The following is a 23,599-nucleotide window of genomic DNA, read 5'->3' on the forward strand; positions in this document are numbered from 1 at the left end:
CCGAGCCTCTCTCGTTTTTGGGCTCAACAATCAACAATTCACAAATCCAACAATTCAATTTTGAGCAAACATTTGTGTTTGAAAAGCTGTTGCAGGGCAATAATGTTCCTTCATGGAAAAATCGAACAGCGCATAGTCATCGTAAGAAAACGAAAAGGTTAAATTTTAAACTATGCTGAAGTATTGTTCATATACTAAGCACGAAATTGCAGCTATTGTAGGTTTTACGCAGTCTAGTGTGGGAGGTATAAAGAAAAAGGTAGATCAAAAAACCCATAACCTCCTCGTATGCTAATCTGAAAATTTTGGTGGCTGAGGGGTAATTCTGAAAATGTAATACAAATCTGTAAAATCTATCCAGCGAGAAATTGAAATTTTTTATAATTTCGATACTATGAAGGCACGCTGAAAATCCTCGGAGGTACACAATGGTACGTTGCAGAAGCTTCCTAAAAAGCATTCTGCGGTCCACATCGGTTCATCTAGGTGCTCTATTAGATACTGTTCCATAAACGAGTGTATGTTGAGCTGTTTCATAAAGCTCACGTCCCTCTCATGGCTTAAATTGTAGAAAAAAAAAGTCACAGGAGGGTTGTGTCCGAGACACAACCGCATAGTTGATGTAGGATACCGTTGGGTTATCTGTTACATGCTGATTAATTGTTAATCTCTTCGGTAGATTTGGTGGCCCTGAAAAGAGCCGTTTTGTCTGGTTGTTAGGTATTTTTGGTTCACTCCACCAATGTCCATAACCGAGTGATAATGATAGAAAGATGGTGATTAGTCATTTGATGGTGCGTATCACAATAGGAGATGCCTAAGTGGAATGAGATATGATGAAAGCCGCGCTCTGTGGCCCTGGACGAGATGGCTCCTGTGTTATGTATGGATGAAATAAAGAAAAAAAACTCATCAATGTAATCTAAGATAATTATCATTATCGAACACAATTAACAAGTTTTCTCACCAGAAAAAAAATGTTATTTTATTATAGAGAAAATATATTTGAAATGGAAAAGGTAGTTTCATTTATAATTTTTACTTCTGAGTGTTTACTCATCCATCGTAGGATTTTTATTGGAACGAACATAAAAAAACACTCATTCGTCGCTCCCTACTAATTCGCCAGCAAGTATGCAATCAGCAATGCCCACGCTAGTTACAATAAGCACTATCCATTCGTGCGCGTCGTTAGTTAAACTTTCGACCACGAGGGTATTTACATGGTAATGGTATTGTATTATAGAGACTTTAAACTTTTTCAGTTCATTCGTCTCTAGCCTTGAGAAAGGCCCTTTGAAAACACTACTCTATTTTACTCCAGCGCTACCACCTCCGCCCTCTTGCCTTGAGAAAGGCACTCGATCCCTCGCCGTCCAGCCCGTCCAGCAACGATGTTGTCCAGTTGGTGTCCACACAAAGAATGTGGTTGTTGGTATTTACATGCTGATTTCCCCCAGACACCTTGGATTTGATGTTTCTGTTAGGGAATACACTTCGGTGAGAGCAAAAGTTCCCTCTACTTTGATGGGCCGATTTCTCCGTATCTTCATTTTTAACCAATCAGAACAAGGTATTTCTGTTGGAGATTTTTTGATTGTTTGCTAGTTAGTTTCATATGACATATTATTTTATCAATTGTGATGGATTGTTATGGAGTGCTCAGATCGATTGATTCAAATATCTCGTAAATACATAAGGAAATAACTGACCAATAATTGTAAGTACATCTGTGGTCAATTCCGACCAATCAGAAGTGGGTATTTCCGTTAGGGTAGGGGTTGAGATTTTCTAGTTATTCATTAGTTAGTTCCATGACATATATTATTCGATTCAATGTAAAAAAAATATATGGAGTGCCGAAATTGATTAACGCAAAAATCTCATCAATCCATCTTGAAATGACTGAGCAATAAGCGTTTGAAATTGGACAATTTTCACGATGTGCTCGATTTTCGATTTTCAATTTGTACCCTAATATGTTCCCGAAAGACGTAATCCTAGGTCAAAACATAAAAAAAACTCCACCCACTGCATCGTCCCCGTCTAGGTTCTAATCGTTCAACAGCTTTGGTAGATGGCGACAGGCAGACAGATAGAAAACTCAGTTTTTTTCTACCACTGAATTTGTTTATGTGAACACGAATAATCTGCGTGAATTTATTAGTGTCGAAAAGCCATGTCACATCAAAACATAAGCTTCGGCCAGAAATGCGGACATAGAGGAGACAGTCTGTTTATTACAGTTCAAAAATATGAGATTAGATGGCAAAACAAGAAAATAGAATTGGCTTGTGTACCACACAGAGACTCTCTTCCCAAAACATCTTATTTAGTTCGAGCAAAAGTTTTGGCGGGCAAAGTATTCGAGTTCACGGAGCTACTCGACACAAACGAAGCGCTCGTGCTGACTGGATTGAACTGCCGGTTACGAAAATCTAGTTTGGGGGACAAGATATGCAGATATGTAGACCTCTAACCTTAAGCTGCCATAAATTATTCGCACATCTGTCACACGCAGGGGGAGCGCCATCCCGAGTGCAATCAGTGCGGGGGCGTCGATGTGATAATTTAGCGAGCATTTGTGGGTGCTTGTGGGGGGATCGGATGAAGGAAGACGTTAGTGGAAATTAGATCAGAAGCGACGAATTCAAGGTCCAATAATTTGAAGGCTTTTAATATGAGCAGGTCCTTAACTTGTCAATTTTATATTCTCTAATATTCTAAACTGTTCCTTTTTGTGCTGAAGATACACAAAGTAAAGATCGTCAATACCACATAGTAAAACTTTATTGAACAAATATACGTAATCCCTGATTCGGTTAGTAGCTTTCAAAACGTCTCCATCGATTTTGGGCGCCGTAAATTTGCCGGCTGTGTGCTTTCCGTCACGCGAAATCGAGCTTCTTTTGCATAATACACATTCCAGCTGGCTCCGAATAGAAGCTGTGGGCGCGATAGCATAGCGATTATCATCGCGGACCTGAATTTGAGCGTTTGCAAAAAAAAAAAAAAAATACATCGCGGATATTTTTGACCAATATCGTTTGTGACGGCTATTCGCCGCGTTTGGGGCTTCCTTGAAGATGGGTTTGCTTTGGTGAAAAACCACTAAATCTCTTCCGTATTTAAATGACATCTCCGCCGGGAGGAATCTTTAGTCAGTGGCTGTCAGGCACCGGACGAACGACGGTTCTTTCGCCCGTGGGCACGCGAACGGATTCAGTGTCACGAGAGTTGAGGTAGAAAACAAATCCAGGGCAAATAATAAATAACGCACGGTCCTGCCACGTCACGGAATCATCCATTGGGGGACGGAAAGCAAATCGGAAGGAAAAGTGTCACAAGCAGCCACAGATCGGTGGGGAGAAATTCGTAAAGGCTGGAAAAAGTTTTCGCAAAAAAAAAAGTTAAATATGCTTGGCTGCCATTTGTTAATGATATGCTGATGTGCTCAACGGTGGAGGATTATTTCAGGGCCGAAGGAACACGTCGTCGCTGTGCTTTGATGAGATACACGGATGTTGTTTGTGCAGGAATTACGGTGTATGTTATTCAGTGAAAAGTTAAAGGAGTAATTCGGAAGTACGGTTGGGATATATGCGTGTTACAAATTGGGCACAAAAGCCGTGTGGGTGTATTAACGCTTCGGTTGATAAGTGAGATAAACAAATTAAAGGAAAGCTCGAATAAGGAAAATCATGGAGAAGTTGTGTATATTGGTGAGTATTGCTTCTGATCTGAATCCCAGTCTTTCAATAATGAATTATTAAAGAAGTGAGATGAAAATGAAATCTATTATTTTTACGTAACTTTCAAAACATTATTCAGTATAGCTAGAATGATCCGATTCAGGGAAAATTGTGATAAAAAACAAGCAAACCTTATTTGCGAATTACATACCAACTCGACTGGCCGTTGGCAGCACCATTTCAGATAGCAGTTAAACGTTGTGAGTGTAAAGGCATGGGTCATTTAAGCAACTTTGCATACTTGAAATATTCGAAAAATAATGAAACTACTTTTGGAAAAATCAATTTTTTTTTCTTAATTTTTTACAAAAATTTATAACTTCAAAACTATGATACCTACAAAATTAATGTCAAAGGAAAATTTTAGTCAAAGAATGGAATGTAGGAAATTATTTTGTTTGTCATTAAAAATTACCATAGAATTTTTAATTGAATTTAATTGAAAAAAAATATTTTGAAAATTAAAATTCATATTTAAAATTTTTCATACATCGGATGATGGGCACATTTACATGGAAAAAGTTTTTCGAACAACAACTTTTTCATGTTTCAACTTTTGTGATCTAATAAGTTATCTACAATCATTAGGGTTTTTTTTCTCATCCGCATTTGTGACATATGCTCATAACAATTGCCATGTACCTATTATATGTTTATCATATCGATTCGTTTAGTAAATTACACAATAGCCATTTCGGCGAGAGGATATTCCTTCTGTTCCACTGTTAGTTGGGCCAGACAGCGAAGATAGTTTATATGATCATTGTTGTGGCACAACAGCCCGATATTTCTTGTTGTGAACATCAGAGCGAGAGTGAATGTAGAGAGGTCAGGACTTCGACCATGACTCGATCTCCATCACTGTTGATTGTTGCGTGGACGTAGTTATTCTGTAATAACACACAAAGATGGTCAATTGAGAATCTTGAGCGTTGAGCTCCGATCGCGCGCTTAGTAAGCGAACGCGTATCCACTGTGGCTACGAAGACCCTCCTGTTCCATTAATGACAAGACATGTTTGATCACCATCCCACTTTGTCAACTGTAACGACGGAGTGTTTCCTGGAACCTTCTGCATTTATAGAAAAAGAACTTCGTGTGTTACGCGTTTTCATAACCAACCGATGGATTTTTTTTCCATGGAGGACGAGAAATATTAGATGGGTATTGGATTTTTCACTTTTCAAAAATTCAAACTTTGACGGCTATGCAACACAAGTAAATGAATTCCGGTTGAACTAAAATTTTGAATATGGTAGTTTTTCGAGAAAATAAACATTTTTAGAAAAGCCCCGTTTGAAATTTCAAAGGTCACTTTTTTCCCATACATCCATTGACACTCTAGTATCCTGCAAACAACATTTTTGTTCAAAAACATTTGAGCAATTTTGAGCGATTTCGAAAAATAAAATTTGAACGCATAATTGACGTAGTTTCGTATTTTTTCATACATCGTTTCAAAATTTACATTTACATTTAATAATATTCTTTAACTGGATAGATTATTTTTTAAGATTATTTCAGGCCAAAAAACAACAAACAAACGTTTTCCCAATACTAATAGTGTTGGTGATTACTTCACCTATGGAAACAGTGTTAGTGTTAGTCATAAAGATGAAAGATATGAAAGATGAAATCGTGAATAAAGATAGTCCCAGAAATTATGGACGCACTTAGTTTTTGGCAAAAATAGAACAAAAATGTTACAAATTCATTGTTTAGATAGACTGTTAAAATAAGAATGGTATAACAGTTCAGTGTTCTCAATTTCTGCTATCTATCGATTGCATGTAAGCTGACGCACCTTCTCGAAAGTTCCTTCATGAGATTCTTAGGGACAAGTTTTTACCCTTGTTTCCAGACATTCTCAATTTGGAAGACATGTTTCCTGAGATGTGCTCTCGCCAATGCCCTAAATTCTTCGATTGGTCAAAGGGCCTGGCTGGGCAAGGAAGTAAAAAGTGTTCCCAATCCAAATCACCAGCAAATATTACACAGATTACCAAGCTTCTACCAGCTTTTGATATGATGTTTTGAGAAATATTGTCATGGAACATTTCCATTGAAAATTCGTTTAATTCAATTCATTTTTTTGGTATTCTGATCTTAATTTTTTTTATGTTGAGATCCAGTACTGCTTTAATTGTATTTAAATATATTCCTCCGTCTTTCTATTCGCATTTTTTTAATTTTAATTATTTTATTTATTTTGAAGTTTAGATTTTTTTTTTGAATTTTTAGACCAAGTGCTGCTATAATTTGCTATAGTTCAAATTTAAATGTGTTTGTACGTGTTCGTTTTTGATATGTATTATTTTTTCAAAGTACGACAGATTGGAGTAGAAAAATATCTTTCCGTCTGTAAATTATTTCCGAAAAATTATTGTATACATAAAGGGCATGGCAAATAAAGCATGAAAATAGTATCCCAAACCTTAGCATGCTAGTGAAGAATATGATATAGAATACTAAATTAGGAATTTAGGTAATTTTTAGAATTCTTATATGGTTCATTGCGAGAGCCAGGGTCCAACATATGATGATAAATGTCACCTTCCCCAACAGAGGTTTGGGCAAGACCAGTTATCTAGAAGATATTACATTTTTTCTCAGCATTGAACTCAGTTTAACAAAAAAAAAAGAACTGATTTTACCTACAGCTAGGAATTCAAAAAATAGCAACACCGCCAGTATGTCTAGAATGTGATAGACAAGCAGACATTTACATACATTTATTGCAATGTAAACTGAAACGTCGATTTTCCTCCTTTCAGTCGCTTCATTTCGACTAGGACTACTTCGGCATTCGCCGTCAACATGACTTGAATTGACTACAAATTAATTAGCGAGCGTTAAGAGCGAGGATGACTGATGAACTATCTAGCAATTGAAAATTCTAATTGACTTGACGAGTGAATACAAATCTGCCTTTCCATTCCTGATTTCAGTCAACCACTACTACTCCATTCTGACATGAATCTCGTTGCCCGCTACACAATCTTACTTAAAGCTCATATAAAGTGAAACGAAAACTTGATTTCTGATGCAAAAAAGTAGTTACACTATGAATGGACGTCTCCATTGTTAGCCCACCGTGAATTCAAACATCGGTACATGCACAACGTAAATAGAATACCAGGTGTATTACTACCCGCATTTTTAATGTAGTGGTAGGCAAAAAAAAAATTTCTGTCATGTTGATTTTTAAAAAATTTAAAAATAGTAAAGTAATTAGTAAAAGTTTGCTTCTTTGTATTGGAGTGTGTGTGTGTGTGTGTGTGATGTAATATACCTGATATTCTCTGCATACATGATACATGGAAGAGAGAAACAAATTCAGCCTGGGAGAATTACCTCAATTTGCCGTGAAGTTCATTTGACGGTGGAGAACAGCTAGCGACGAAAGGGCCGATTGACTGTTGATTCATGTTGACGAAGAACTGCTGGAAGAAGCAAAACTCATTTTCAATTGAATGCGAAGACCGATGGTTTCATAGTCCCTCCCCTTACTATCCTCAGTTGAATATGACTTTACCGAGCCCTGGTAAGAGCTATGGTGAAAAACGTACCTTTTCGTGGAAACAATACTTAAAGTTTATTTTACTATTGTGTACCACGACAAATCGTAAAAAAGTCATCGGAAATAAGAATTTTTTGGTATTATGAAATTTAGAAAAATATTTTTTTGGTATTTCGAAATTTTGAAAAAAAAATGTTTTTTTCAATTTTTGGATGCATTACTTCTATAGTTTTGATTTGAATGTAAGTGTTCTTAATTTTTGATTTTTTAGAAGTTTTAAAGATGACGTATTTATGAATCATTTCCAAATCATAAGGTTTGGGAACACTTTTTACATGTTTACCCTGCCAGTTAAATTCAAGGAAAAATGGAAAATTATTTCGTTCAACTTTTGGATCTGTTTTAATCCAGTAAAAACATGGGAAAACACCACTTTTTTGTGTATCATTTGATGGATTAATTTGGAAAACAGTATATTGGAACCGTTTTTTCATTAATTCGTTTATTTTTACAGGCTCAGTTACATAAGTTTTAAGAAGCCGAATTCTTAATTATATTTTTATAACTATACATGAACAGTTTTCTTAAATCTAAGGTTAGTTAAAAACACTATTTAATCCATTGTAAACAATACATATTTCGTGAGAAATTTTTACTTCGTTGTTTGTTGTTTGTGTTACTTGAACGGCTCTATCACCAGACCACCGCAGACCACGGTGATAATCGCTTTTACCACAGAACTCTACTAGGTGGAATAGAAAGAACACCTTTCCTGTAACCTTTTCTATTATTTTTTCCTTTTTTGCACTCTTATTCTGTTCTATTCATTTATTCATTCGATACGATACTTTTTTTTTATTTCTATTCTTTCGATACTTTCGATACAATTCTTTTGATACTTCTTTTTTATTATCTTTTGGCGTAGAACTACGTCTTTCAGCAAGGGTGCCAAATCAGAAAACAGGTCAAGTTATTGTGAAATAAAGTTAACGTTAAAAACTATTTTCACAGCGAACAAATTCTGATACTTTGCACACGAAAGGAATCGGAAATTCTCTAAGCTTCGTTTAAAATACTATACAGTACAATCCACTAATGCCTAAACAGTTTAAATTAATGAAAACTGGAAGCATTCTCATTTTCCCATACATTTTTTCTGCCGATTTGTGTGTATTCCCGAACAGAGCTGTCAATAACGAGCAACTGGCATTCGTTTCTGCCCGTTTTCAACATATTTGGTTTAAATAAGCCATCCGCAATTTGAAGCCCCACCACTTCTCGTTTGGTGGTCATCGAAGCAACATGGTTGCCGCAGAGCGTCGAGCGGGATTGTTTTCTTTTCGGGTGAAGGAGGAGTATGGAATAGAGTTTCTTTCCACACGGGCCCTTCTCAGGGCTAGAGGCGGAAACCAAAATTAGGATAGAAAGAAAACACAGATGCGAGTGAGCTAGCATAACACAACGAGCGAATATCATTCATGCCTAATGCTGATTTCACACACATACACACGCAGCTCGATACAAGGAGAGGAAGCCCTCTGTATCGAGACAAATAAGAGCAGCATACGAGAATTTTCTGTGCTAATGTAGATATGGAAGAGTATCCAGAATAGAGATGTCTAAATTTGTCGTTTATTCTATGATCGATTAATCGTGGGTTCATTTTTAAATATTCAATTCATTCGAATAATTGTCTTTCAGTATTCGATTAATCGAGCGAATATTTATTTTCTGTAATGATAATGAACAGACATTGATAATAAAAATATTATGATGTCATAATTTTAAAAGGTACATCAAATTTAAATCTAAAATAAACATGGTGCAGAATAATGGTTTTCGAATGAAATGATGTTTCAAAAGATTAATAAATTCACCATTTCATGATTTTTTGCGGACGATTGATAAAAAAAGCACCTGTTCTTCGAAGTATAAAATTTTTTTCGATGCGGGAAATAAGGACATATAACAGTTCGCCTGAAAAGTTCATAAGGTTGACGTCTAGATGGCGCCTCTTGCAAAAATCTACTTGCCTATCACAAAGTACCATTTTTCAATGTAAACGTGTCAAAATTTGACAGCAATCGGTCGATTGGTTCGTAAGTTACAGCATTGAGAATGAAGCAACTTTTGTTATTGTGAAAAAAAATAATGGAAAAATCACAAATCAATGAAAACGATAGCAAAATTGCATGAATTGGGCTTCGAAATGCTTCCGCATCCACCGTTTTCTCCAGATCTGGCCCCGAGCGACTGAAGAACTCCCAGTTAAAGAACTTTTTGTTATGGTATATAGACAATGTAATCTTTTGGAAGAATTCTTTGTCACAATATATCATGTCCCACTGTCGGTTCATGTGAGCTTTGGCAAAACTCAGACGTCTTCCTATGTGATATGGTGTAAGATAAGGAGCTTTAACCTTTTAAACCCTCTTTATGTGAGAATTTTTTACCAAAATTTGACGAATTTTCACCCGAGTAGTTGAGAAGTTGGAATATTGCTTTATTTGCATAAGCGATTTTGAGGTATTCGAAGCTGCACTAACTATTTCCCACTTATTCCGGTCAGAGACCTTCGATTTACGCGAAGCTCTCTCTTTATTACCGTATCCTTGGGAATTCGCCAAATAATTGAGCACTACTAGATGGGATCGCCCAATCCGACGAGAAATTTCTCTGATATCAACATTTTCTTGGTGAAATGCATCGATTTGTCTTTCTTCTCTTTCCGTGAGCACTTTTCCGTTCGGCATTCTCCAGATTTATTGATTAAAACAATTAAAACAACGGAAAATGTAACTGGTCTTATAGAAACTCGACAGTTGAAATACACGAAAACATTCGTTTATGCTCAGCGCTTGCACACACACATATGAAAACCATGCAGTGTATGGTAGTCACTAATACCTACACACTATAATATAAATTGAATCATAGTTTGTTCACAATGACACAAAGCAGCAAGATCATCACTTGGTCTTATAGAAGTTGGACAGAGTGTAGAAGTGATATCGTGCTTTTCAACAGTACAAACGGACAGACCCTCAACTATTTTGCTTTTGGTTCAGTCAGCTTCTAAACAGTCCACATTTGGCGATTTGATTTCCATTTATAGACGCAGGGAATTCTTTAGGAATAGATTAAATCGACTTTTCACAGTCCATCTGGCAACTGCCCGTTTTACCCCACCAGTACATTTATTTCAATAATTTTAATTTTACACTTAAAAATGAATTTACTTTTTCGTACATACCTAATATCGCTTCTCTGTTAACTCAAAAACCGAAATATAACCATCAGCGAATTGAATTTTGATATTAAACCACTCAAAATGTCTAATATCGAAGCAGCTAAAATTACATCCATGCGCGGAATCATGTATGAGTTTCGGTTTTTGTTTCCCTTTTCCACTTTTGATCAGTATTCATTGCCATAGGGTAGCTTAAATATCATAGAATAACATGTAGAAGGTGTTCTCATTAAAAGAAATCTGAAATTCAAAGTGTAACTATACAAATCAACCACCTGTCCATATTACCTCCACTGTCCGTGTTACAAGCGGTTCCCCTACAAGCAGTTGAGGGGCAAAATCGAGCGCAATTGAATCCGACGGGTTCGCCCTAATCGAATTTAACTTTAATTTGCAGACGAACAGATGGCTACCATTACAGCTCCCTGCATTCTCCCTCGAGGATATAATTTTCTTGAAACTGAGAAAAAGAACGATGCCAACGAAAGCTGAAAGTAAACTGGAAGCCAGAGCCCAGTTCGCCATAAATCGCGCGAGAAACAATTTCATTGGAAGCTGGGGGCGGCACGTCCGTCCTTTAATTATTTCAAATTTACATAAATTATGCAAAATATCGAGAAGACAAATAATTTTGTTTTGGTTAGGATTTGGAAGGATGGTATCAATTTGAACGACTAATTACCATTTTCTGGCAGGTCGGTGGCTGGGAAAAAGTTTCTCAAAATATGAAAACGTTTTTTTGCTTCCAATTTTTGCTAGAATGATTAATTGACCTATCGCTCATTTGTTGGGAGGCCGTTTGCTATTTTAAAGTTTTTTTTCTGGTTCGATGGGTTGTTGTTCGATTGCCTGCGGCATTTTTTTTTTGTATTTTAAGGTCTGTGTGAATTTGAAATGTTCTCATATTTTCGGATATATTTTTAAAGAAGGACCTTCCTTCCAACACTGAAGGGTGTTCATCGACATTCATCGTTGAATTTGATTTTTTACTCTATCTCTGTGGTATACAACGAAATGTGCATGTTGTTTATGTTGTATAAAACACGAATCCATAGATAATTTGTTTAAGTTTTTATCTTTAAACAATTTTAAATTTAAAAACACAAATTGAGTTTCTGATTCCAACACATTGTACACTTTGCAGTCTCATAAACCGTTTAACGATCTCATTTACAATCGTTAAACGCAACACGCGAAACACCTGGATTAAAACTGTTCCTTATTACTTTCGATGCAGTTATTGGAATATTTTTTCCCACAAAAAAAAACTCATTTTATGTTGTTTAAAGTTACGATCTCAGGCTATTCAGCGTTCCGTTTTGCAACTATGCTAACCCCGGGAAAAGTTCGAGAAAGCAATTTTCTGTGAGAACAAATACTTCGCTCGGCATGTGGAGGTTTAATTATTTATAGGTTCAAGCGGAATTTATTCTGAACCGTAGGGTTGCGATAGACAACAAATGGGAGTGAGTAAGCGGTTTTTGCGGTTTATCCTTGGCTTTATATTGTTGTGCTATCATCTCTCCTGTACACCGTTATATGGGTTGAGTATTGATTTTGCTGGTTTCATTTTTCCTAGAAAGTGAGTTCTAGTTAGCAGGATTAAAATGATTAAGGGATAAGTTTGTTCGATTAATTTCTACGAAAAATGATAACGTGAATCGAAATTGATGTATATACCTAAGTTTCACGTGTTTATTTTCGCCCCACAGGTAATAATTGCGACGACGTATTTCTGCGCTGCATCGGCGGCGAGAGGCGAGAACATTGATATCCACGTGAACGTGGACAACGAGTCGAAAGCTTACCACCAGTTCAAAGCCCGCGGATCAGCTTTCAATTACGGCTACAACGTTGCCAAGAAACGTTTCAATCAATTCCAGCACAAAGTGCGGGGACCGGATGATGTCACGTACGGTTGCTACGGTTTTGTGGATCCAACCAATGGTACGCATCTGTACCACTATGTGTCCGACCTGAACGGCTATCGGGTGGTGGCGTTCAACAGGACAACCAAGATCTACCGCCAGCGGGTGAAGGATAGCGTGTAAGTGTTGGCCAGATTCTGAGCACAAAAAACTTAACCTCATTAACTGTTTTGTTGTTGGAAAAGTATGTTTTATAGGATAGTATAAAATAACCTCAGGTAGAAAATTACTGAACACAGCAGCACGTTGAAATCTTGCCAAACATTTCGGAATCCCTTTAAGGAAATACACATGTGAACATTTTTGAATATTTTATTTGCACTTATTTTACATATGCAAAACAATATTATCCTTTCTAGTCCGCCAATACGGGAAATTTCTCGTGAATTTGTTATAATTTGGGATATCGTTTTCTTGCATTCAATGCCAGCATTGAAAGAATTCTGTTCGCCCGCAACCGTATTTAAATTTTCGGATACATCTATGAACATATAACACATAAGCTTAGCATTAAACATTGAACGGACTAAACGCGAACTACATTTATTTTCCAAAGACGTGTATTTGACGATGGTACATTTAAGTCTCCTTTTCATATAATCAGCTTTTTTATCAGAAGCATCGATCAAAGCAACATCAAAAAACAGGAAGTGGGTATATCTATGGTATAACCGCAAGGGTGACGTAGGACTATCGTTGATTTAGAGATCATTTGTTTGACGTTGAATCTGAATTCATTCTGAATGAATGAATATTTGGGGGACTTCGAAAATGAGAGCGTTACGTTGGAGGCACAAGGTTTTATGCATCCAATATTGTATACGGAAATATCCTACTGATAGGGAAGAATAATCTTCAGAAGCTATCCTGTTAATTGCGATTGATTGAAAAATCACAAAACCAAATGTATTTGGTCACAGTGTTACATGGATAGAAAACATTAAAATAAACTTTTTCACATGAATGTATTTTTAAATTCCCAGAGGAACTGGCAGATTATTTCCCGGATCTTTCTCGATGCTGAATGGCATCCAAACGGAAAGAATTCCGCGCGTGTATGTGTGTGTGTGTGTGTGTGTGTAGCGGCTGCTCTGAGATTTTCCCGGGGAACTGTTTGTGGCATCACTCTCCTCCTGATGGATTCTCTTCTGGCCTAAGGTGCACAAACAGGCTCTTGGTGACACCGTTCATCCGCGCTTTCATGATAAACGAAGAGCTTCATCACAACAGCGACAACATGCTTCAATCGCTGTTCAATTTGAACTGAGTGGATTTCCGAGCGGCGCTCGCCTCTATACCGATTGGTGATTTCAATAGCCTGTTTTGAAAGCAATTTTAAGACTATTGGAACAAGTTTTTGGATCAGAAAGTAACAAGTATAGAACGCGTAGACATTTTATCTTTCGAATGAAGTGTTTATCATACCATTTCGTTCAGTTGTTTAGGAGCTATTAACGCTCAAAATCTCGGTCTCCGGCGTAACGCTTTCGTTTTCGAAACTTTGATTTTACACCCCGGTATAGAATTGAAAGACGTAGTCCTACGTCAAAACGTTATCTCTAGAGAGAATTGGTCTCTCTGAGTAATTGTTGCTCGAGTGAAACAAACCAAGCGATACTGTTAGGAAAAGAGGAAAACAATATCGCTTGGTTGTTGTGGATCACGTTTTCTCGGGATGCTCAAAACTCCTTTTCGCATAAACAAATTCCATAAGGAGTTTTTATCTTGTATATCTTGCTACCGAGACATATACAATCCCCCCATAAAACAATGGTCGACGCAAAACTTTTCACCGACTACATAGTAACGAAATTATTTCATTCAATTCGTTTATTTGTCACTTTGAATATTATTTTAGAAAAAAAAAAACAAATACAGAGCGAGCGAACACGATTATATACAGTCTCGAATTTTGTTTCACTGTAAAAACGCATATGGTCGAATTCTAACAATATTATCGACCTGTATTGAAGTTAGCTCTTTAGTATTTTTTTTTCAACGACCATTAGCGAGTAACAAAAAAAAAATCGCGTCAAGACATACATACAAAAATTCCATGCCCCTACTTGCTGAATGACACATTTCAGCGTGGGCTCATTTTTGGGCCATTAGCATCTATAGCTAGACTACCATTATCTCCTTACAGCTAAATTTTTAAATGTCTCTATAAAATCAAGGAGGGTTGCCATAACAAAATCTGTGTTTTTGTTCTCAAAAAATCTTTTTACATTTTACTTTGTTATAACAGTTACAATACAATACAATACAATACAATACAAGCATCAATTCAAGAATAGGAGAGCTCTAAATGTTTGAAAAATTGTCTTAAAGTTACTTTGAAGCCATAAGCTTATTGTACGGACAGGTTCTAGCTTTTTAAACGGTTTTATTTAGCTTACCCTGTAATATGTTTGTACACTCTGTACACTGTCCAACCTCTATAGGGCCACCCTGATTCTATTTCGTTGCAGCACAAACAGTTGATACATACAATACAAGATACATTCATACATTGTTGAATGCTTTGAATAAAGTACATTTAACGTCAATTTCGTTCAGAAGAGTTGTTCGTTTATGTATTGTGCTTAAATATTCGTTTATGTATTGAAATTAAATATGATTCAGCTGTCCAGTTTCTATAAGACCACATCAAAATTCATAAGTATTACCAATGAAAAATTCAAAACGATCGGCTGATTTACATGTCAATAATTGGCAACCGTGCCATTTCGACTAATAACCTGGGAAATTCGTGTTGGAATACTATTTACCAAATTCTGTTGAACGTATTTCTCGATATTTTTCCACGTTTCCGTAATTGCGACCTAGAGCTCTTCAATCGTGGTGTACCGTTTTCCCACGGTGTAGATTCTGCGTACAAGGATCCCCCTAAGATTTTCAATAGTATTGAAGTCAGGAGATCCTACCGGCCAGTTCAAAAAATTATATTTTTGGTCCCTAATCCATTGCTTAGTTTCCAAGCAGGTATGAATAGTAGCATTGTTTTGCTGGAATGTGAATTTTTTGTGACGATATCCACGCAAAAATGGTAGGAGAGAGGATTCCAGAACATGTATGTAATCCTTGAATGATGTAAAAGCTATCTTGAGCTTTCCGGTTGCGCAGAATCCCAGCCAAACCATGCACGAGCCTCCACCAAAATTCCAGATTGAAAACTACTGTTCCTTCTTCCGTAAATCACGCCAGTATCAGGACCATCAGGACCATCCAAATTGAACTTCTTTCTGTTAGTGAAGGCATACATTGCATACTTTTCGTTATGCTATATAGCAAAATGTATTTTTTTTGAAACATTCTTTGTCACAAGATACCATGTCCCACTGTAGGTTCATGTGAGCTTTGGCAAAACTCAGGCGTCTTCCGATGTGAGATGGTGTAAGATGCTTTAATCTTTGAAGCCCTCTTTATGTGAGGATTTTTTACCAAAACTTGACGAATTGTCACCCGAGTAACATTTAAATTGAAATATTGCTGTATACGAAGCAGTTCTAGCTATTTCCCGCTTATCCTGGTCAGAGAGCTTCGATTTACGCGGAGTTCTCTCCTTCTTACCGTATCCTTGAGGATTCGTCAAATAATTGAGCACTACTTGATGGGATCGTCCAATCTGACGAGCAATTTCTCTGATACCAATATTTCCTTGGTGAAATGGATCGAGTTGTATTTCTTCTCTCTCCGTGAGCACTTTTCGCTTCGGCATTTTCCAGACTTATTGATCAAAACACCTGAAACAACAGAAAATGTAACTGGTTATGTAGAAACTTGACACTTGAAAAGTACAAAAACATTCGTTTATGCTCAGCGCTTGCACACACACATATGAAAATCATGCAGTGTATGGTAGTCACCAATACCTACACACTATAATATAAATTGAAGCATTGTTTGTTTTCAATGACACAAAGCAGCAATATCATCACCTGGTCTTATAGAAGTTGGACTGAGTGTATGTTTGTAACATGTTTGTAGCGCTGACCCACATTAATAGAAATTTGACCCCCTTCCTGTTGACCGATTGATCTGAAATTTGGAACATACCTTTATCTCTGTAGTCATTATAAAACTGCGTATTTCATGATCTTGAAAATCTAAGATGGCGGCTGCTGCAAAATGGCGGATTACATATTTTCTCAAAACGTCATCAATATGGGTTTTTCCAATACGATATCAATATGGGTATCAAATGAAAAGGCTTGACTAGTAGAATACAATTATTTATGAAAAATGTAAAACCAAAATGTCTACCACTACAAAATGGCGGACTACATATTTTCTCAAAACTCCAATAATATGGGTATCGAATGAAAAGGTTTGACTAGTAGAACACGGTTATTTATGAAAAATACAATTTCAAGATGGCTGTCACTACAAAATGGCGGATTACATATTTTCTCAAACCCCTATTATTATGGGTATGAAATGAAATGGCTTGACTACTAGAATACGGTTATTTATGAAAAATACAAACCAAGATGGTGGACTACATGTTATGTCAAAACCCCATTAATATGAATATCAAATGAAAGGGCTTGGCTAGTAGTATTTTCCACAGTTATTTATGAAAAATGCAAATCCAAAATGGCTGCCACTATCAAATGACGGATTACACATTTTCTCAAAACCCCATTAATATGGGTATCAAATGAAAGAGCTTGATCACAGTAGATCATGAAAAATCCAAATCCGAAATGGCCGCAATCACAAAATAGCAAATTACTTCATTAAATGGTTCTATTTAGCTTGAAGTGTTTGTACATATGTTTGTATGTATGTAGGGTTGTCCCACATTAATAGAAATTTGACCAATAGGAACTGACTGAATTTATAAAACACCTTTATCTCTGCTGTCATTTTAAAACTGCTTATCTCATGGTCTTGAAAATCCAATTTGGCCGCCGCTACAAAATAGCTGATTCCATATTATCTAAAAAATGTTGATTGAGATATGTGTATCAAACGAACGAACTTGACTTGGAGAACATACTATGTATATTTGCAATCCACTCAATATCGGTATCAAATGAAATGATTCGACTAATAGAATACAGTACAAGGGCTTTATTGTAGAGAAATATTCTAAAGAAACAGATAACGTACTAAAAACTAGAAAATAAAATAAGTAAAAAAAAATTAATTTAAACGGTTTCTTTGTGATTAAACATAATAATGTACTAAAATCTAGAAAAAAATTAGGCAAGTAGTAGTTAGCAGTTATCACACCTCTTCTTCATTGGTCTAGGGCATCGATAAGACTAAAATAAAACTGTGGGGCATGTTGGATTTGCATTATCCACAATTAGCGACTTCATTATATGTCGTGTCTCGGACACAGCTCTTCGACTATTCATTGATGAAGAATTTGTCAAGTTGTTGTTGATTAATCCATTATATTGAGTCGATTAATCGTCAGTGTGGCTCAAGTGCACTATTTATTGATCTCGATTCATGTTCTTTTTTGTCAGAACACGCGTTGCTTGATATGTCACTTTCTTTAGTGCTAGTTTTTGATGACTTGTTTTAGCATGCACATTAAAAGGAGAATGTTTTTACTGTTCGTCAATGTAATCTAATGAGGAACTGTAAAAACGTGGTTCATCGCAGTCATACTATTTCATAGAAACGTGCAATGTTATATAATTTGGCATCTTTAATGAAAAAAAAGTAATTGTATGCCAAAAAGTAACAATTTATTGTATAATGTACCAGGATTGTTGAAGTCGCTAATTGAAAGCTTCAAAGAAAATCATTAGAGCAGCTTGATTTCAAAGACTTCGTCCACGGCAGAGTTAAGAAAAATCTTCATATACATTCGACAAAAAAAATAGAGGAACAGAGTGCGAAGTCGGAAATTGTAAGGTAAATGAGGGTATCTAAATCATGTGATTAATGCATTTTGATGACCTCTACTATGATCAGGGTTTGTCCGATGCACTGATGTTGGTTTGTCCACATGAAGACTATGGCAACCGTTTGACGCGCTGCAGTTTGTTTATGTTTGGTTATGTTAACATTAAAGTTTATCTGTGTTCACCTTAAAAATGCCAAAGAAAAGACAATATTCTGAAGAAAGCCTGAATTATGAATGGATCAATATGATGACAGTAAACTCAAGCAATAAGAAACGCAACATCTACTTGAAAATTCGAATTGTTTCAATCAAAAATGGTGATTTCTAGAACCGGACAAACCATGATCATTTTTCGGACCAACCATGATCGTAATTTCTTTTTGAAGAAAACCGTTATAAAACACAAAAAAATTGAACAATTTGAACGCCTTATGGTATTATTAACAACTAGAGAGTTGGGGCTTTTCAACAAACTCGTCTTGATTACATGTCATTTTATTGAAGAAAAATCGATTTGCATTTACTAGTTGCGTGAAAGCAGTCGTTTTTTCTAGTCGATTTTTCAAAGTTTGGAGTAAATTAGAGGAGCATTTAATCGCAAATCGTACCAGAAGTACAAAATGCTACGCGACGCTCAGAATGAACGATTCGTATCTTTCGTTTTCATGCGTTTGTAGGTACGAGGATTGCAAGGAGTGATGATACTCAGACGTATACATACGCATTTCCACAAATACACGCACTCCCAACCCACAAACTCATAAAGACGAAACTCACGACTCGCTCATTCTGAGAGTCGCGTAGCATTTTGTACTTCTGGTACGATTTGCGATTAAATGCTCCTCTAATTTACTCCAAACTTTGAAAACTCCACTAGAAAAAACAACTAAACGTATCAATATGAAACGTTCACAGATGTTTACGGAATACTCTAGCTAAAAATTTGCCTGCAAACATTTACTGCAATATTAGCAGAATTGCAGCAGATTTTGTAAAGCACTATAAAACCCCGTTTTTGGCACTTATTTGCAATTGATGCCAAAAATTTAAATACATTTATTTTTCGTCTAAGTAACAAATTATAGTTGTGCAGAATTAATTGGAGTTTTCAAAACTGCATTTTGATTTGCGGTGCAATGATTATTTATTGAATAACTCATCATCAAAGACGAAAGAGTAATTTTTCATTCAAACTGAAATATTCTTGTATGGGAATGTCCTACAGGAATGTTCTAGAAACCAAATGAAAGCTGGTTAATAAGGTTATTTAGATTTGATGTTGAATTGGTCAACAAAAAATTGTGTTAGCCCAGAAAATCTTTGAAATACCAAGATATGTACGTAAAATATTCTAATACCTGAAAGTTGTAGCTTTGATATTATGTACATCCCATCGACATGCGTTAATTTTTCATGAAGTTACAGAATATCAAAAATCGCTTCAAATATCCGACTTCGCACTCTGTCCCTCTAATTTTTTTGTCGAGTGTGTCATTATTTCACTTATATTTTGTTAAATTATGTGAACCTATTTAAAAAATGATTTCAAAACATAATTCTTAAAAGAAAGCAATATCCATTACTTTGACCCATTGCCACCCCTTCTGAGGGGTGAGATTGTAACAACTTTCATTTTATAACAGATCAGTGAAAAATTATTATAATTCAACTCAGTTCAGAAAACACTTGTGCGTTACACTCTAATTTAAGATAGTTGTTCAACTGACAATTCGAAAACTTCCTTCTTTGACCTATTCTCACCCCCATCGACGGTATGTGTCTAATTGGACTAATGGTTCTCGAAAATGTTCTCCATGAAAATCGATACACTTACACGTGTGTTCAAAACAATTTTAGAGTACTTGTGGCGTTTTGAAAGAGTCAAATAAAATCACTATTGAACTTTCTTTCATCCCTTTCGCTACGAGTGTCGCCTATAGACGACATCAGGGTGATACTTCACATCGATCGCACCAGCGTGATATGCAAACTTTCCGGCGCAGTGCTCTGTTCAGCGGTATCACTCCGACGGAGCATACTGCCGTAGCGAAAGGGTTGAATCACTATAAACAATACAAAAAGCGCTTTACTCGTAGTTTCAAAACGTTCCAACGCCAATGTCTAATTCGACATATTGTAATAGAAGATGGCGTATCTCAAAACTAATTGGGCAATCCTCGAATAATACGTTTTGAAAGTTTTCGACTAACAGTACACATTTCGCTTTCTGAATCCCTCCACAGAAAACAGCTTCTAGAGTCGGTCGAAGAGAACGTTCCGTGGGATCAACTCTACTTCCCGGACGTTTGCCGAGTGCTGTATCTAAGCCAACAAGAAACCAACACATTCTCCCTTCCTGATGGTTACATTGTTAAAGAGGAAGGATCTCAGATTTCTGCGAACACAGATAAAGACCTTCCCAGGATAGCACCCACAACTTCCAGCAAGTCTCCCTTGCTAGTTAGAACGTCATCTACGACGACCACTCCACGAACTACAACAACCCCTCGAGGTACAACCACCGTTCACACAAGACTGCGTCCAGTTACAACCGAAAGTATTAAGCTAAATATTCCAGATAATTTAGTTTCCATCGAAGCACGTTCGACTCCCGTTCGAGCCACTCCAACGCCATCGAGAACTGTTCGTGTTACACCGGCACCAACTCCCGTTCCGAAGCTTTTTAACAATAATGATGGTGAGTTCAGATATTAAAGATTTGACATTTATTTGTATCATTCATGTTATTTACTTGGTAACAGATGATAGCGGTAGTTATGGAAAATTCCTTTCAAAGATAGTCGAGAAACCGATTGAGATTGGAGTGAAGCCTAGACCCGTCCTCTCAACACGTCGACCAGTGGACAACTCGATTCTCAATCTAGCGACAACACAAACCGAAGTTGTGATTCCAAGTAAGCTAAAAATATAAAATATTGTGTGAATTCATTCATTAGTATTTTTTTCTACCTTCAGATGACAACTCTAGTCCGGTGGATCTGAACACCATTAGTCAGGACGTACGGGATGTCAAGGCCACTCTGAAAAAACTCATCAGTCATCTTCTCTCGAGGAACGGAAACTGTAACGTTCCTGCTGGATACGGACCCATTCAGACTGGTGTTGTGGGAGTTCAATCTCCGGATCTTAACCTGCAATTTGACATTGCATCTCGGCCAGGTGCTGTTCCGGTACCACAAAGGACGGCTGCCGTCGTCCCTACCCGTCCGGTTCGAACAAACTCAGTGGCTGCCTATTTGCCCCTTGTGCTGCATGATTTTGTTCCTGGAGTGGCACAACCCAGTGTTGGATCGATTCCAACGGCGAGCGACCTCCAGCACCCGTTGGGGGCCATCAAGCTAGCTTTACCTGCGTATCCTGCCTATCAGGCACCCCAATGCCCGGTGTGTAGAGGCGGCCTAGACAAAAAGTGATACTCTGAACCTAATGATAAATAAATATTGTTATGATGTATGAATTATGGGTGCAATGCCGCTTCGTTTACCTTTCTTCCGAAACATCATGATATCATCATATGACTCACGGGTATTGTTTTCAGGGCGGGCCTCAAAATCACTGACCGGCACTGATGTTGCTGAACTCGCTGAGCATTAAATCCATCCATTGTTCGGCTGCCAAACATCTCGTCATAATTAGTCATAAGTTTGGTTCAAACGGAGGGTGAACTCATATTCTACCCGAGCCAAAGAACGAAACGATCCACTATCAGCCATCGCTTTTTCCCAAGCCCCTTCCGGTGTGCATAGCGAGATAATTGTCGATTTCTTCATTCGTTCCCTCATTTGCACCGAACGTATCCATTAGGGGTTGACTCCATACACGCGATGACGTTTGATCGTGATGGACCGATTATGAATCATTGTTGGGAGACCCTGACATCGTGTGCGTATCGAATAGATGCTGTGGGGGTGATTCTTTCTGATGACGGTGTCATGAATACAATAATCGAATTGAAAATTTTCTGATTGTTACGTCGTGGAAACCGAACCATCCGAAATGAACTTATTTGAATAACACTTTTTGTGTCGAGATGCCAGAACATCTGCATGGGTAGCGTGATGTGAATTGCGCGGTTTACTTTTCGTCATAACAAATATTAACAGAGGTATTGTAAGCTTACAATTGAGCACGGTTTATATGTAAGTCGCACTGCGTAAATCGGTGGAAAAATAAGAATGTAAAAATTGAGATTAGTTGGAGTAACAATGATGTTAATCAATAGGTTGGTGTTCTAAGGTCGACGATCTGCTGTCAAAGAATAAAGAACTTTATCAGAAAGAATGTTGAAGCGAAAAAGTTTTCACAAATTCAAATTCTCGTTGTTTACCTACAGATGACCTTAGGCGTCGTGCACAAAATACGTAACGCGAGTAGGGAGGGAGGGGGGTGGGATGTGTGTGTCGAGCTTTCTTTACTTTATGTTACATGGGGGGGGGGGTGATTATATGAAAAAATAGAAGCTATTGAACTGGGCGATAACAAAATAATAGCTTTTTGGACCATCTGCTGAACCATCAAATGGTTGAACGACTAAAGATTGAATAAAAAATAGAAATTTGAATGAAAACATACCTGACTAATTTGTTTAGAACTGAAAAGTCCTGTCATATCCATATCCTAAGCATTAGCTATGTAGTAACTTTATGTGCCTTTCACAAGCGTTGACAGTTCTCCAGTTAAGCCTTATTATTCTACCTTTTATTTCATTACTACCATTAAATTTCTGTGTGTACCTAAAATATATTATGATGTTAACAAGCATCCTCTGGTAACTGAATAAATTTCCATTGCAACTGAAATGTACAGTGGAATCTCGATTATCCGCGAGCGGATGATCCACGGTGCTAATTAATCGCGACAGCCAGTTCCATAGTGAATCTTTAGGCCTTTCTGGAATTTGCCAGTGAGTTATATGCTAATGCTCTTTTGTTTTGGTCATGGCTTTTACATTATTTGACCACTGGTGTAAACGACGTTCTAGATGGATAGTTTGATGGTTTCTGTATAGATGAAACATAGTTTTCCTTTATTGCGTTATCCCCGATTTTCGTTATTCGCGGTGATCTTGCCCGACTATTCCGCAGATAATCGGGGTTCTACTGTATTTTATTACAGTGTATATATTTCCTGGCATTACGTGGATACCATCAACATCGTCTAATCAATAATTTCCATACCAATCAATGATGATCATGAGGGATTTCAACTGGAAACGGAACATTTTAAATATGCAAGGTGATCGTTAGTTTATGTATGGAA

General features: G+C 37.0%; 1 protein-coding gene across 3 annotated transcripts; it reads left to right on the forward strand.

The window, feature by feature from the left end:
• The first annotated feature begins 3,177 nt into the window (after positions 1–3,177).
• LOC129770200 (uncharacterized) lies at positions 3,178–21,755 on the forward strand. Of its 3 annotated transcripts, none has more exons than XM_055772889.1 (6): positions 3,178–3,722; positions 12,235–12,569; positions 20,563–20,831; positions 20,898–21,017; positions 21,082–21,234; positions 21,296–21,755. In XM_055772889.1, exons 1-6 carry the CDS (start codon positions 3,702–3,704, stop codon positions 21,751–21,753), a joined length of 1,356 nt encoding a protein of 451 aa, XP_055628864.1. In that variant the 5' UTR covers positions 3,178–3,701; the 3' UTR covers positions 21,754–21,755. The 3 variants fall into 3 exon arrangements, with proteins under 3 accessions (XP_055628864.1, XP_055628863.1, XP_055628862.1); XM_055772888.1 differs by having other exon boundaries at positions 3,178–3,361; positions 3,478–3,722; positions 20,563–21,017; XM_055772887.1 differs by having other exon boundaries at positions 20,563–21,017.
• The last annotated feature ends 1,844 nt before the right edge of the window (positions 21,756–23,599 follow it).

Source organism: Toxorhynchites rutilus, chromosome 2 (genome assembly GCF_029784135.1).
Source record: "Toxorhynchites rutilus septentrionalis strain SRP chromosome 2, ASM2978413v1, whole genome shotgun sequence".
Classification (NCBI taxonomy): domain Eukaryota; kingdom Metazoa; phylum Arthropoda; class Insecta; order Diptera; family Culicidae; genus Toxorhynchites; species Toxorhynchites rutilus.